This window comes from Sphaeramia orbicularis, chromosome 16 (assembly GCF_902148855.1).
Source record: "Sphaeramia orbicularis chromosome 16, fSphaOr1.1, whole genome shotgun sequence".
Lineage (NCBI taxonomy): Eukaryota > Metazoa > Chordata > Actinopteri > Kurtiformes > Apogonidae > Sphaeramia > Sphaeramia orbicularis.
In genome coordinates this window covers 16,192,058-16,209,797 of record NC_043972.1, presented here as the reverse complement: position 1 = coordinate 16,209,797, position 17,740 = coordinate 16,192,058, and the positions used below count along the sequence as shown (strand labels likewise).

The 17,740-nt window shown below is 36.2% G+C and overlaps 1 protein-coding gene across 1 annotated transcript in view; it reads right to left on the bottom strand.

Moving 5' to 3' along the window:
- The window catches only part of LOC115435523 (glutamate receptor ionotropic, kainate 2), a 756,602-nt gene that overhangs the window by 231,375 nt on the left and 507,487 nt on the right, over nt 1-17,740 (bottom strand). Inside the window, exon 10 of the mRNA XM_030157991.1 lies at nt 9,098-9,304. Coding sequence (XP_030013851.1) covers nt 9,098-9,304 — 207 coding nt within the window. The remainder of the gene's footprint in view (nt 1-9,097; nt 9,305-17,740) is intronic.

Sequence of the window (17,740 nt, the reverse complement as noted above, 5' to 3'; positions counted from 1 at the left end):
ATTGGCAAAATTAGGGGCATATGACTGGTTACATTAGATCAGGGGTGTCAAACTTATGTTAGTTCAGGGGCCACATAAAGCACAATATGACCTGCAGTGGGCCGGATCATTAAAATAATAACACTAGAAAAGCACTCTGAGAGCGCAGACCTCCGCCAAGGCAGATCAGTGACCCCCCCCCCCCCCCCCCCCCCCCCCGATCACCACCAAAATTTAATCATTTGTTCCTTGTGCCAGTATCAATATTTCCTGAAATTTTCATCCAAATCTGTCCATAACTTTTTGAAAGATCCGGATCAGTCTTTGCCATTTGATAGAACACCCCATTATAAATCCCAGAGTCAAATTGCATGAGATTTGCACAATTCCCCCATATTGTGATTTCCACCATAAATATTAGTCCCATATTTATTTTACCTATATTTTAAGATTCCTTGACCATGAAAACATACCATTAGCAACTGGATTCATAATTATATCCTTATTAGTTCAGTAGTTATTCACGAAAATCACATTTCTCGTAATGGCGGTTTTCTTCTGGATCTAGCTCCTTAAGTATTAAAGCTACATGAAATCCGGTGGCATACTCCCGATGCAGAACTGACTGTGCTACACGATGGCGCTTGTCAGAAATTTCTACCTTTAATATTAAAGGCACAGTAGGCCAAAAAGTAAGGGCACCCCCATTTTTTATATAAATTGAGATAAAATCCACCTTCTGGATCAGATCCGGATCAGCCTTTGAAATGTGATAGAGGACCCCATTGTCAATTCCTGAGTTAAATTTCATGAGTTTTGGTCAATAATTAAGCGAGATATTGGGAAACAAAAATTTTGGCCCCATTTACCACAATGTTAACGAAAATTTCAAAGTGATCCAGAATCCAGGATTTCTTCCGGATCACCCCCAAAAGTTAATCATTTCTTCCTTATCCCATTTCCAACAAACCCTGAAAATTTCATCAAAATCTGTCCATAACTTTTTGAGTTATGTTGCACACTAACGGACAGACAAACAGACAAACAAACAAACAAACAAACAAACCCTGGCAAAAACATAACCTCCTTGGCGGAGGTAAAAAAAAAACATAACCTCCTTGGCGGAGGTAATAATAATACAAAAATAATATCACTTCTAAAATTTGTTTGTCTAATTTCTATGTTTTAGAGTGAAAAAAGTAAGATTATGTTATCAAAATTTCTACATCTACAAACTATCCTTTAAAAAAATATGGAAAAGCATGAACCATGACCAAAACAAAATTTATTAAGAAAAAAAGGGCAATTTTAACAATTTATGCCATTATTTGGCCTCAGCTTCTCATTTTTAAATGTTCATTACAACGTACAGATCACAGTGGATCTACAAATGCACAAAACATTTAATAACAGACAGAATATTGGTAAAGTTACTCTTAAATCTCTTAAGACATTTCAGGTTCTTCATATTTGTTCAGGTTTTTCACATTTTTTGTAAAAGGCTAGTCTGTAAATGTTAAAATTTTTGTGTAATTTTACTCTTTTTTACACTTCAAAAAAAAGAGAAAAATATGTGGTTTTCATTATTTATGCTTTATTATGATAGTATTTTACTGGTCTGACCCAGTTTAGATGGAATTGAACTAAATAATATCTTCAGTGTAATTTTTTGATTTCACCAATTCATCCTGGGGGCCGGATTGGACCCTTTGGCCCCCAGGCTGCATGTTTGACACCCCTGCATTAGATAAAAAGAGAAATGAAAAAGAAATGATTTACAGATTTTTTTTAAATTTTCACTTTTTTTCACCAAATTAGAGAATCTTTACAGCTCTTACATGTAATGTCCTGTCCACACTAATAGGGATTTTTAACAGTCTCATTCACACATAAACCCCATTTTAGGTTACAAAAACGCTTTCCAGAATGAAGATTTTTGCTTTTGTGTGTATCTGTGTGGACAATTTAATCTAAAAGATGAGCCCGTTTACATGCACATTAAAACTCGGATGATTATCAGATTTGTGGAGTTATCATATTCCTCACGTAATCATGTAAACAGCATAATCTGATAGGCTTTTATCAGATAACTGCAATTAACTGATGACGAGAAATCCCATTAACAGACCTGGATTTCTCCCCAATATTTGATGTCTTCATGCTTGTATATTTATTAATCTGATTTATTTCATTCTTTTACATGTGCGCAAGTGTTAAAAAAAAAAAAAAAAATACTGGTAACAGAAGTAACATGAGCGGAAAACAATAATAGGACGTTTGGGTCGACCATCATGACATATATATGTATGTACATGAATAAAATCTGATAATGAACTGAAACATCTGAACCAGGGTTTTTCAATTATTGCATTTCTGAAGTGCATGTATTCAATTATTACAATTTATCTGATTACTCCCAGTTATCCGATTTTTACGGTCATGTGAACGGGTTCAGTGGCATCACAGTGTGCACACTCCTATTGTTCTTGTGTGTACTGAAATACCAAATACAGGTCGTATAGATGTGTATACAGTCGCGGAAAAAATTATTAGACCATCAAAACTCATCAAAAACAATGGTTCTGCAATCAAGTACTAACTCCTGTGAGTATCATGTGACTAAAACAGACAGAAAAGAAAATATGGGATGCGTAAAAGCACTGTTTTTGTCAGTACAATGCCATAGATCACAGGTGTCAAACATGTGGTCCGGGGGCCAAATCCGGCCCACTAAAGGTTCCATTCCGGCCCGCGGGATGAAAGTGCAAAAATTAACCTGAACAAATCATTTTGGTTCAGGTTCCACATACAGACCAATGAGATCTACAGTAAAAATAACAACACAATAACCCATAAATAATGACAACTACAAATTTTCTTTGTGAAAAATTACGTGGAAAAAATTTTAGTGAAAAAATAAGATTACACTGTGAAAACATTTACATTTACAATACTATTCTTTCACAATAAAATGCAAATAAATGCGTAAATAAAAACAAGCATGAACAACCCGAAATGGGCAATTTTAACAATATTCTGCCTGTTACTAAATGTTTTGTGCATTTATAGATCCGCTGTGATCTGTAGTTGTGTTAATAATAAGAGATGGAATATTGTAGAAATTGTTCAAATTTTAGTTCCAAACTTTTAACAAAATTTTAACAATATTCTGCCTGTTACCAAATGTTTATGCAACATTGTGTGTAATGTACGTGTATAAATAATACGTCAAGGCATAATATTGTTGAAATTGCACTAATTTCTGTGTTTTCAAGTTATTCACATCTTTTTTGTAAAATGCAAAAATATTTTCATAATTTAATTGGGGTTTTTTTTGTACTAAAACTAAAAGAAAAACTTGGATTTGTCATTATTTATAGGTTATTAAGTCATTATTTTACTGGTCTGGCCAGCTTGAGATCAAATTGGGCTAAATATGGCCCCTGAAAAAAATGAGTTTGACAGCCCTGACATAGATATTGATGTAAGAACTGAAATGATTTTAGTTATTATCAAGAAAAACATGGAAAATGGATAGATATCAGCTCTGAAATTAAACTCTTATGAGCTATTTTTGTTGTTGTCATCATATTTGTCCAAAGTAATCTTCCTTTAGTTGTACCAGGCATTAAAATGAACAAGAAATTGGAAAAAAAAAAAACACAAGGGTGGTCTAATAATTTTTTCGGCAACTGTACGGTATTTAAAGAAAGTTAAGTTTATGATTTGTTGTTGCTGCTCACGTTTCTGACAGATTAAAACCGCTGCATTCAATATTATCCAGAATGTTTGCTGTTTAAAGACCACATGAAACAATGCTTTGTCCTTGTGTTTTTAGCAGTTTGTTCTTTGTTGCTGAGATATTTTGTAAAACGAACATGAGGAGATGAGTTTTTTTTTTTTGTTTTTTCTTTTTTTTTTTCTTTTTTTTTTTTAAGAAAAATAAGACACAAGAATGTGTGACATAAGTCATTAATGTTGTTTCTAGAGGTTCAGATCCTCATTAAAAAAAAGGTTTAAACTTCACTGACAGCGGAGAATATAAAGGCTATTTAAAGTTTGGCTTTTAATTTAGTCTTTGGTGCTAATTACTCTGCTCTATTGTGAGATGAGAAATGTATCTAATAGGCTTGATGGAGTAAAAGAGTTAAATGTCTTGGTAGCACGCTTTCTTTCATCCTACCTTTTTAGCTTCTAGAAATTAGCCCATAAATCATAGCACAGTCATGTAAAAAATTGGCAATTAAAACTATGTATGCTCTTGTAAAACAGAAATACAGAAATATAAGGAGTCTAAATGGGTGCCTGTATGAAACTGGTCCCTAAAAGCAGGACATGGGGGCTAAAAATTCAAACCAGATGTAGACTAATGTTATGAAGCGAGTTTGGAAGCGCTTTGGGTGTATTTTAAAATTGAATATTTACCAAGATAAAAGATAAACTATTTTTCAGATATCACACATTTTTATTTGACGCGCACATAAAAAATCCACATGTAACACGGTAAAAAGGACACAAAAATTACATTCTACTATTTATTTTTTATCTTTTTATTCTCTCACAAGTACATTTTGGGAATTGAAGTAAATATGCAAGGGAGTGTTTCACAAAAATGACCGCTGTTGCAAAATCACTCGTGATTTATTATCTCCGTCAAGGAATGGTGGAAGTAATGTTTTCATCGGGGTTTGTCTGTGTAAAATTTTGGTGGTGATCGGGGCTGGGTGGGTGGGGGGATTTTTTGGTGGTTTGTCTGTCTGTTAGCAAGGTAATTCAAGAAGTTATGGAAGAATTTTGATGAAATTTTCAGGAAATGTTGATACTGGCACAAGGAACAAATTATTCAATTTTGGTGGTGATCGGGGGGTGTTTGGATGAAATTTTCGGGAAATGTTGATAGTGGCACAAGGAACAAATTATTACATTTTGGTGGTGATTGGGGCTGGGTGGGCGGGGGGGGATTTTTTGGTTGTTGGTCTGTCTGTTAGCAAGGTAATTCAAGAAGTTATGGAAGGATTTTGATGAAATTTTCAGGAAAAATGTTGATACTGGCACAAGGAACAAATTATTCAATTTTGGTGGTGATGGGGGGGGGTGTTTGGATGAAATTTTCGGGAAATGTTGATAGTGGCACAAGGAACAAATTATTACATTTTGGTGGTGATCGGGGCTGGGTGGGTGGGGGGATTTTTTGGTGGTTTGTCTGTCTGTTAGCAAGATAATTCAAGAAGTTATGGAAGGATTTTGATGAAATTTTCAGGAAAAATGTTGATACTGGCACAAGGAACAAATTATTCAATTTTGGTGGTGATCAGGGGGGTGTTTGGATGAAATTTTCAGGAAATGTTGATAGTGGCACAAGGAACAAATTATTACATTTTGGTGGTGATCGGGGCTGGGTGGGTGGGGGGATTTTTTGGTGGTTTGTCTGTCTGTTAGCAAGATAATTCAAGAAGTTATGGAAGGATTTTGATGAAATTTTCAGGAAAAATGTTGATACTGGCACAAGGAACAAATTATTACATTTTGGTGGTGATCAGGGGGGTGTTTGGATGAAATTTTCAGGAAATGTTGATAGTGGCACAAGGAACAAATTATTACATTTTGGTGGTGATCGGGGCTGGGTGGGTGGGGGGATTTTTTGGTGGTTTGTCTGTCTGTTAGCAAGGTAATTCAAGAAGTTATGGAAGGATTTTGATGAAATTTTCAGGAAAAATGTTGATACTGGCACAAGGAACAAATTATTCAATTTTGGTGGTGATCAGGGGGGTGTTTGGATGAAATTTTCAGGAAATGTTGATAGTGGCACAAGGAACAAATTATTACATTTTGGTGGTGATCGGGGCTGGGTGGGTGGGGGGATTTTTTGGTGGTTTGTCTGTCTGTTAGCAAGGTAATTCAAGAAGTTATGGAAGGATTTTGATGAAATTTTCAGGAAAAAATGTTGATACTGGCACAAGGAATAAATAATTCAATTTTGGTGTTGATTGGGGGGGGGGGGGGGTTTGAATGACGTTTTCAGGAAATATTGATACTGGCAAAAGGAACAAATTATTACATTTTGGTGGTGATTGGGGGTGGGGGGGGCTGATCTGCCTTGGTGGAGGTCTGCGCTGTCTTTTCTAGAAAAGCACTCATAGAGCACAGACCTCCGCCAAGGCAGATCAGCCGCCCCCCCCCCCCACCACCACCACCAAAATTGTATCATTTGTTCCTTGTGCTAGTATCAACATTTCCTGAAATTGTCATCCAAATCTGGGGCACTGATCTGCCTTGTTGGAAGTCTGCGGTCTCCGAGTGCTTTTCTCGTTCGTGTTTAAGTGGGCAGGTTCCGCATGTAACGTGAGTAGACACGATGGGTTACATACAAAACCTGGAATGACACTGCCAATTCAAAAAACCTACATGTGTGGATTAGAAAAACCACTAGGATCGTCAAATTTAACACTGTGTCTTAATTTATAGCGCTATATAAGACCATTTCAAGCCATGTTTTCTAGATAAAATGCGCTGACATCTATGTAGATTTTTCCTGTCCTAATTTTTGGCCCTGATATGTTATTAAAAATTCATTAATTGTGGGATGGCTCAGAGCAAGAGTATAATTGTTTTGCATTTATCTGAGGTCATTATTAGGTCTGCGCTATCTTTTCTAGAAAAGCACTCGGAAAGCGCAGACCTCCGCCAAGGCAGATGGGTGCCCCCCCCCCACCCCCAATCACCACCAAAATTTAATCATTTATCAACATTTCCTGAAATTTTCATCCAAATCCGGGGCACTGATCTGCCTTGGTGGAGGTGTGTGCTCTCCGAGTGCTTCTAGGTTGTTTGTTTGTCTGTTTTTTAGTAAGATAACTCAAAAAGTTATGGACGGATTTTGCTGAAATTTTCAGGAAATGTTGATACTCGCACAAGGAACAAATTGTTACATTTTGGTGGTGATTGGGTGGGGGCTGATCTGCCTTGTTGGAAGTCTGCGGTCTCCGAGTGCTTTTCTCGGTTGTGTTTAACTGGGCAGGTTCCGCATGTAACGTCAGTAGACACGATGGGTTACATACAAAACCTGGAATGAGACTGCTGATTCAAAAAACCTACATGTCTGGATTAGAAAAACCGCTAGGATCGTCAAATTTAACACAGTGTCTTAATTTGTAGCGCTATATAAGACCATTTACAGCCATGTTTTCTAGATAAAATGCGCTGACACCTATGTAGCTTTTCCTGTCCTAATTTTTGGCCCTGATATGTTATTAAAAATTCATTAATTGTGGGATGGCTCAGAGCAAGAGTATAATTGTTTTGCATTTATCTGAGGTCATTATTAGGTACATCCTGAGGGAAAATATGTCTAAATTTCTGTTTTATTATTTATAGAATTATATTTGTGCCAGTTTCTTGAGCGAGCAACGATAGATTCTGAGCACACAATTAGAGATTTTGAGCACATAAAAATATATTTTGCGAGCACATCAATTATATTTCAAAAAGAAATTACGCTTGAGCAAACAAAAATCGATATTGTGCTCCGTAAATGCGTTTGCATGTTAGTTTTACTCATAATGTTCTCTCACAAATTCTTTCCATGGCGCACAAACAGACCGCTGCGCTCGCTCACTTTCCCCTTCCCTCTCTCGCTCAACCTCCCTCTCCCTGCGCGCTCAGGTTGTCGTGTCCGCACACTCAACTTGACACACACGTTACAATTGTGCCACAAAACCAACCAATCGGAGAGCTTGCGGAAGTACACTCTGATGGGCTGTTCACTCTCCAATTAGCTCGCTAGTTACATTTACCCGAAAAAAAAGCGCTCGATGAGACAGACACGGACCGGAAGAGGAGGAATTGATTCTACACAAACTTATACAAATAAACAGATATAATGTAAACCCAGACAACGCAGTCCTAACGTTATGGCACTACAGGGTGAGTCAGAAAAAAACGCTCTTTCCATTTAAAGAAATTGTACTGCTAAAACGGAAACACTGATTTTTCTGTTGACCATACAGTCATATTGATGTGGTTATTGAGCATGTCTGGTGATGTAGTCATAGATTTATTGCATTGCATAAGAGAGAGAAGGTCCATTGTTTATTGGGCACTGAAATACCTGCCAACACAATGTATGCCACAGTGAACAAACTTGAAATTGACAACAATTACAGGAGTCGGGGCTTTGCTTTCACACTCAGGACATAGGCCTACATGACAGTGCCCAGGGAGTTTTCATCATGGCAAGACCACAGCGATTGCAGGTATTATTTCCTCATCGAGTTGTCTGTTTGGGTCAGGAGAGAGAGTGGCCACCTAGATCCCCGGACTTGACCCCCCTTGATTTTTTCTTGTGGGGGTATCTTAAAAACCGTGTGTATCAGACTGTTCCACAAACTCTTCAGGAACTCCGAAATCGCATCACGGCTGAAATCCAAGCCCTACGACGAACACGAATGGCGAGAAGAGCTGTGTTAGAGATGCGACAACGAGCACAGATTTGCATCAATCTGAATGGTAGCCAGGTTGAAGGTCGTGCCGGACGACTTCGTTGAGACAAAACATTTTGATGGCGAGTAAACATGCTGTCATGGTTGACAATTTCAATTTCATTCACGGTGGCATAAACTGTGTTGGCAGATATTTCGGTGCACAATAAACAATGGACATTCCCTCTGTTATGCTATGCCATAAATCAATGATTCAATCGCCAGACATGCTCAATAACCACATCAATATGACTGTATAATCAAAAGAAAAATAAGCATTTCCATTTCAGTGGTACAATTTCTTTAAATGAAAAGAGCGTTTTTTCTGACTCACCCTGTATAGTACAAAAACTAAACAAAGTAGTGGTATGACATGAGACAATAATCATAATAATAATAAATACTGACTGAAATTTGTGTAGAATCAATTCCTCCTCTTCCGGTCCGTGTCTGTCTCATCGAGCGCTTTTTTTTCGGGTAAATGTAACTAGCGAGCTAATTGGCGACATGGAAAGAATTATTCGCTCTAAAAAAGCCAAATACCAAAACAAACTCAGTTTCATGGAACGACCCAAATGTCAACTGTGCGATACTCAGCCGATAACTGTGATGATCAGACACACATGCACCCTGACACTTACATGGTCCATCAGCTCCTTGACCATGCCGTTCCACTGGCCTGAGTTCTCATCCTGGGCGCCGTATTTCCCATCTTCCACCAGACGAATCTCATAGGTGAAGCCCAGGATGTTGGCCAGCTCCCTCAGCAGGTCTATGCAGTAGCCTTCAAAGCGATCGTTGCCGTACAGCGGCTTGTCAGACTTCTTGAACATCACGTACGGCTCCTCCTGTCGGGTGAAATAGCCACGGAAGGGATAAGTCTGTGCCGTACTTGGCATCTTTTACCTGCTGATAAGGCCTATCTGAGAGGCCGTCTGATGTGAGAGATAGGCTTTCAAAACCCAACCACACACCGGCACTCCTAGAAAGGTGTGTGTTTGTGTTTGTGTATATGTGTGTGTGTGATGGGTAAGGTAGGGTGGGTGCAAACAGCAAAGTGAAGCATGACCATAATAAGAGATAATCCCCCATATCAATGACTCTGTGCTCCTCTCAGGCTCAGCAGGCTGGCTTTGGGCCCGGGCCCAGCTTTCAGGACACCACACGCTTTGTCAATAAGATAAGAGATCCTGATAGACGGACACAAAAAGAGAAAGCAAGAGCCTGCACATCCCCTCTGTTCAGGCTAACAGCTGGGGAGATTACTAATGTCTTCTTTCATACTGCTTCCTGTCTCCTTCCCGCCTACCGAGCATCTCCTCCGTTACGTCCTTCTCCTGTCTTTTCCTCCCTACTTCCTCCTCCTCTTTCTCCTCCCTTCTACCTCTCCTCCATGCACCATCTGTCTTTGTTAGCTTTATGCGCTCATTCTCGCCGCATGTCTCTCATTTCAACGACTCCCTCGTCTCCCTCAGTCAAATAAATCCCAAAATATATCATCAAGCAGGTGTTGTTTATCGTATAACTGTGCCATGACTGAAACAAAGAAATCATTAAAGATTGCTAACAGCTTTGACACATTCCACAGGCTGGCATTTCTATGCTATACCGGGCCACAAGGAAAAAAAAAAAAAAAAGAGAAAAAAAACAAAACATTTGCGACAGATTGTCCTTTTCAGTAGGACATGGCAAAACAACAGGCTGTTTTGCAGGATCATATATTTGCCTTGTCACAGGACTGATGGACAGATGCTGATGTGAAACATGTCAGCGACGGCAGAACATGTTTTGGAATGGAAATGCAGGAAGGAGGGTGGTGGTATTTTGTCATATTCACATTCAAAAACTACACAACATATTATTTTACTCTTATTCTACTTTTATTATTGTATTTGTTCTAAATAAATTGCATGACACTGCCTCCCTGACTGTGCCGGAATGAATATAAAGATAGCTTTGCAGCACCTGCAGGGTTACAATTACAATACCTTTGCAAATATATTTTAACTGTATTTTTCTGTGAAGAAAGAAAACATTTTGGTAACACTTTATTTGAAGGTCTAGTTTATAATGCATTAAGCGCACATTCATTAGACATTATAATGCATTTATAATGCGTTATAAAAGTCATTACAACAGTTTATGATCATGTACAACAACTTATACCAAGGTTAATAAAGTATTATAAGTGTAGGCCTAATGTATTATAAATTCAGCTTTCATTATGTTTTATACATCCAAATCATCGCATTTGTGATTTAATGGAAAAAACGACATTACGCACTTCTGTTTTTTCGACATTTAGTAAATATCAGTAAAGTTTTGTGCAGATGTCCAATGGAAAAGCAACTTCTGATCAGCAATTTTCTGTTGAACTCACACAGTTTTTGCCGGAATGAATATAAAAATAGCTTTGCAGCCCCTGGAGGGTTCAAATTCAAACTTAATGAATGACACTGGGTTACAAAAAAATGTTTTTGGAAGTTGTCTAGGTTTTTTCAACTGAATTAGGACCATTTTTGCACCGCTAAATCAAAAACGACATCTGTTTTTCTCCATCAGGTCAGGCTTTTTTGCTAATTTGATTTTGAAAAATTTGATCTTCTCACAAAATTGATTACATTTTTGTGACTTTATCAGTTGATTTTTTATATAGTTCTCACCCAAAATAGGTTTTAAGAGAAAAAAAAATCATTTGATCACTTGATTCCTGTTAGGTACAATGGTGTATTCAGCGCAGATGCAGCAGAATACGTCAGGCTTATTTTTGCAAGATCTTCTAGTCGAAGCCATTTCATTCACCTGTAATATTAAAAAAAACATTAATCATAAATTGGCAAAAGTAAAATCTTCAGAACTTGTTTATTGCAAGAAATATGAAAGAATTTTGTATCATATGATGTGAAAATGCCCATAAATGTAAGCAAAAATGTTAAAAAGCCAATATGTAGCATAGTTCAGAAAGCTGACCTGATTGAGCAAAATTAATGTGATTTTGGATTCAGCACACCAAAATGATCCTAAATCAGCTCAAAAAACTTAAACAATAAATTTGTTGTTGACCAGTGTTATTAGGGTCCAAATAAATGTACCAAAGACCAATAAAAGTGGGTTTAGCAAAATATGACCCCTTTAAAACTTTTAACATCTGGATATTGATGTTTTAATGCCTTGAAGCAAATTCATCTCATAATTTTGCATCAAATAAAAAATAAATATATGCATGTTAAAACCTGCTGTTTTCCACTAACTGATCCTGTGTAGTGCAAATAACAGTGTATATTTCTAACGTCTATATTCATCCATAGTTGAAATGCAAATGCGATATATATACTTTGTCATAAACACATTCATCCACATGATGTGCCAAGTGGTAACCGTACTGGTCCTAAATGTCATTGTGTTCAGTTTGTTCTCCGGGGCTGTTTATATAATAAGAGATCTATCTTATTGTTATCATGAAGGCTACCTGGACGACCTCGGAATGACCCTCTATGTATGTACCTCATGTCCAACCTCAGAATGACCCTCACTCATTATGGACACTGAGCACCCTCTGTTTTTAACCTTGTCTCCAGTATGTCTTGGGGCTTGTCATAAATCCATCTCTGACTAGAAATATACCTCACCAGTGTAAGCACCGCTGACAGCGGACAGGACGAATACATAAGGAAGGGCATTCTCACAACTATTCTGTACCCCGGGGGGCACAAAACTTGACTATATATATATGTGCATGGTGGTGCCTATAAGAAGGGTTTTCATTGATACAACCTTGCTAGATCTCGACGCTGCATTCTGCCGTGTGAAATTTTGTCTTTTTAAAGGGGTCATATTTTGCTAAACCCACTTTTATTAGTCTTTGTTTCATTTATTTATGTATTTGGACCTTAATAGTTCATAAAGTTTGAATTTGAACCCTCTAGGTGCTGCAAAAGTATCTTTATATTCATTTCAGCAAAAATTGGATTTCTACAACCTGTTTTAATTCCTGCTTAATTTGTTGCGTCTATAACTAGTTACGTCACAACATTTGCATATATAAGGTCAAGACTTCGGACGAACACTTCTCCGAGTACGACATTATTGTTTATTAGCAGCAGCCGTTGTAGTCCATACTGAAAATATGTCCAAACTTCAAGCCGATTACCTAAAATGTTCAGTTGTTGGTTGTATTAAGATAAGGTAAGATAAGATATACTTTATTGCCCCCGGGGGGAAATTTGTTGTAGGTAATAGTGCACAGGGGCTGCAACGCCATACAGAGAACACACTGTAAAAAAAAATCTGTAATTTAACAGAATTTTCATTGTTTATTTTTACAGATTTTTCCTGTGTTTTCAAGACACAGGAAAATATCAATGAAGTGACAAAAATAATATTAATGAAATGACAAAAACAGAGTGTGACTGTACATGTCAAATGTAAAATAACTTAAAAAAAAAACAAAAAAAAACCTGTAACTGTGAATAACCAAAAAATTTCCATTTTTTAAAATAATTGTTTTTTCTTTTTTCACAGAAAAATACAGTTAAAATACATTTGCAAATGTATCGTAATTGCACAAATATTTCTTTTCTATTTATGAGATTAAACTGTTAATTTGAAGTTTAATACTGTCAAAGAAACAATAAAAAAGATCAAATTACTGACAATTAAGCGTAAAAGAAGTATTTGTTCTGTAAGTTTAACAAGACTTGTTTTGTTAATTGACAAATATCTTGTGTAATCACGGGAGGTTTCACAACAAAAATGTTGAATAAATGTATTTTTGTGAATGTATAACATGTATAAGCACTGATAAACTGTCAAAATACACTTTTTATCAGTGGATTGGACAACTTAGTCTCTTTGAAAATTATTTATATATATTTATATGTAATTTGATTGTTTTAATACATGTAAACATTCTTCATTAAACATGAAAAAGTAAAAAAAATATGCAAAATCTCATAGAAAGTTAGGGCAAAAAACTATATTTTATTTATGGAAAATTACTGTATTTTTATGAGATGGTTATTTTCCGTTATTTAACAGTATTTTTTCGGTATTTTTTTTTTACATTAAACAGTCATCTTGATTGGAAACTGCGTAATGCAACAGTTTTTTCAGATACATTTTAAAAATTATTTTCATTTATTTATTTTTTAATGGAATATCCTTCGCAATGAACAGCATTTTTTTTTTTTTTTGTGAAACTGTCAAACTTTTGTCCCCTGCAGAGGACAAAAATGCATTGCTGGGTCTCAGGAGGACATGGAACTAAAACAACTAAACCCATGAACATACAAGAGAACAGCTGGAGAATAGTAGTGACCACTATGCATGAGAGGATTAAAGGGTTTCTCAATCAAATGCATGGACTATGATCTTCTTCGCCGCATCCCGTGACGATAATTACAAAACTATTCGATTAGTTTTATGCACTTGCAGTATTTGGTTAGTGTTGAGGACTTATAGCAAGACTTGATTTGATAATTTAATTGGAAAAGTGTGCAAATATATGACGAAAATTACTCAGAAATGTATTTATTAATATTTAAATCCGACCTTAATATTTTCCACGCTCGTACCTAAACCTGAGCACATCCAGGAGTTATCTACCACCCACCCAGACGTCCTCCTGCTGATTGTCGAAGAGCAAATTAAGCGGCAGATTCTGTAATAACAAATGACCTTTCCCAGCAATAAAATCAAGACATTGATTATGTTTATGGCAAAACATAATGTGGCTGGCATTAGGTTTTAATACAAAATGGAATTGGATTTGCAATTTGGTTATATATGAGAGTAATTCCTGGGAGACTGTGTTGTGTTAGCAGCAGTGACACTCACCATGTGGATTTTTCCAATCACTCCAAATAAAAGAGGACAATGTAAAGAACAATGTTTATACCGCACCATCAATTTTATCATTGCTGACACAGCTCAGTACATAATACATGTACTGTAGCACATATGCTGCTACAGTACATGCTACCTTAGCGGCTGCAAGATACTGATGTAATCTTGATGAAAGAGTAGAAAGCAGTGTCGACGTACTGATCAATACCAGAAAGCCTGGAATGTCAAGACATACACATACCGGCTTGTAAAGGACGAATAGAACAGAGAGGAGAATAAAAACCTCCTTCCATGTTCCGTTGGTGTCCATACTAAACACATACCAGCCCTTAGTACCATTCACACATACTGTATATAATGAAAAAAAAGCAGTATCAACACATGTAAACACTCCTCTGTGTGTCTTTTATGCTCGCACATACGACAAGTGTGTGCTTTTCTAACACATACAGTGCATCAACTCTCACTCTGAGGTAGAAGTAGTATTTCCCTTTCTGTTCATCGCCATGGTAACTGAAACTTGCCTTCAGTGGTGATGAGTACGCCTGTGTTTTTCACACACAGGTGCCTTTACTAGGTACAAAGATTTTTATTCATATTATATATGGGAGTCATGGTTCAAGGAGGAGGCGACGTTTATTATGAGAATTTTTTTTTTTTTGTCTTTTACATTTCAGAAATGCTCAGGTCGGGGTTAATTGATAGTCACTACTGTAGCATTTGTGCCCCAATTGTACATGAAAGGAGTGGGTGAAAAATACCCCCCCCCCCCCCCTATGTCAGAGTCATTACTAAAATGTGCTCTGCTCTGAGAATGTTTAACTGGAGATTACCGTAGTTCCACAATTAAGTGTAATCATAATCATGACTGTAATATCAACTTGCAAAAGGATGCAATTTAAAGGTCCGGTTTTTATTTGGTGATTTTTTTTTTTTTTTTGGAGCGGAGAGAGGTGTAAAATATGCAAAAATGTATTTTTATTTTGCATATTTGCAAGTGTTTAAGTTTGTGTGTGTGAGCTGAAAAAGCCAATCTATGAACTCTTCTTCTTCCTCTTTTTTTTTTTTTTTTTTTGACTTTATTTTTCTTATTTTACTACAGGATCAGGGAGTCACAACTTTCATAGAAAAAAATAATAAATGAATACATAAATAGATAGGCATTCTCACACAGTGTAAATGTATATACACTACAAACAAAAAGTTAAGGACATTTAATTTTTTTGGAATTTTTTTTTTGGTCATTTTTGCCATTTGTAAATAAAACTATGTCTGGTCATTAAAAAAAATGTGTTTCAATTCAGTTCACACACAAAAAAGTAAAAAGCGCTGTGTAAGAATCCCACCTGCAAAAAATAGCCCAAAAATTAAGAATATCCTTAACTTTTTGTTTATAGTGTATATATAAGTTACACCTCCTTAGGCAGGTTTAAGCAGGATGCAATTTAAAGGTCCAGTATTTGATTGGTGATTTTTTTTGGAGCAGAGAGAGGTGTAAAATAGGCAAAATGTATTTTTATTTTGTATATTTCCAAGTGTTTTAGTTTGTATGTGTGAGTTGAAAAAGCCAATGTGTGAACTCTTCTTCTTCCTCTTCTTCTTTTTTTTTTTTACTTTATTTTTCTTATTTTATTACGAACGTGGTTAAATATGCATAACACAAACAGCGGGATCAGGGAGTCACAACTTCCATAGAAAAAGAAATAAATGAATACATAAATAGATATGCATTCTCACACAGTGTAAACATATATATATACACTACAAACAAAAAGTTAAGGATATTTAATTTTTTTTGTGGTTTTTTTTGTTGTCATTTTTGCCATTTGTAAATAAAACTATGTCTGATCAAAAAACAAACAAAAAAAAGCGTTTCAATTCAATTCACACAAAAAAAGTAAAAAGCGCTCCCAACTGAAAAAAAAATAGCCCAAAAATTAAGAATATCCTTAACTTTTTGCTTGTGGTGTATATATAAGTTACACCTCCTTAAGCAGGTTTAAGCACGTAGCATTTTTGACGTTACTGAGCTGAGAAGAGGGTCCACTTTTTTCCAGTGTCCTTCTCCTACATCCTCAGATTGTAAATGATCTGCTCCATATGATGTAGCTGATTCATAATATTTATGAAGATGTCCACAGAAGGGCTGTGTTTTTGAAGCCAGTATCTCGTGATAGCTTTCTCGCTGGCTGCCATAAAAATCTTTAGTAAATTAGAATCATTCTTGTTTAAATCCCCTGGGTGTGAACTCTTCTTGACAACAAAACAAGTAAATTAAAATCATAATATTCACAACCAAATATTTTAGCTTTAATATTTTTTTCTTTTCTTTTTTCTGTCTTATTTTGTTTTGTCTTGGCTATTGGGAGTCTGATGTTTGCTTCCTGTATTGAAAAATGTCTTCAATTGAACAAATATTGTATATTTTCCTTCACACCAGAAAAATGTATAAATATATGTAATTTAAAAAGATCAAAGAAATACTCCACACCCTCATATGTAATTTGTACAAATTAGACGATTCTTACACTTGTCTAAAAATGTGAACTTGCAGTATAATGCATGTACAAGGTTTCATTTTTTCAGTAAGGGTGGTGTAGCAGTAAGTAAAAGTGGAGAAATTATTCTAAATATAGTATGCACTGTACATTCAGTGTGTGATATTTTTCTATTCACACCCAGCAGTGGATTTGCAGATTGAAACCAATCGACGGGCTTTGATTGACAGGTCTGTATGACAGCTCACTTGCCTGCCTAGTTAGATTTTCAGACTTCATTATTATTATTATTATTATTATTATTATTATTATTATTATTATTATTATTATTATTATTTATTTATTTATTTATTTTATTTATTTTTTTTTTTTAACTAACAGACTCATGGTAGTTGATGATAACACATTACTCAATTTAGACTGTAAAAAGACTCTTTTTTGCACTGCTTTATGAAGTTTACTGTTGTAATCAGTAAAGTAGCATTTACCATTAGCTCCGTGACCCCTCACACCCCCACGGCTTCCTCTATAAACTAATTATATGGAGTCTATGAATGCTACCTATACTCATGCACTTTAAATTAGAAAAGGGTTAAGGTTTGCCCAGTTTAATATCCTGGTAAGAAAATTTGGTTTCTTAATTTTACCCATCCTAATACACCCAGTGCCTACCATTAGCCATTAGCATTACCGCTGGGCACATTCGGAGCAGTGAGCTGCCATTAAAGGCGTTCTGGGACCAACTCCAGATCTTCATAGGTACCTTGGTCAAGGGCGCTGACTGGAGATTTAACTGATATCTCTTTTGGATGGCAGGGGGATACAGGAGGACCCAGAGGACAGTTATGCAGCACAGACAGAACAGCCATATCCATCCGATTGGTTAATCAAACATAGGACATTGTACCCATGAGGTGGAGGTGTGAACCACTCTGCCCAAAA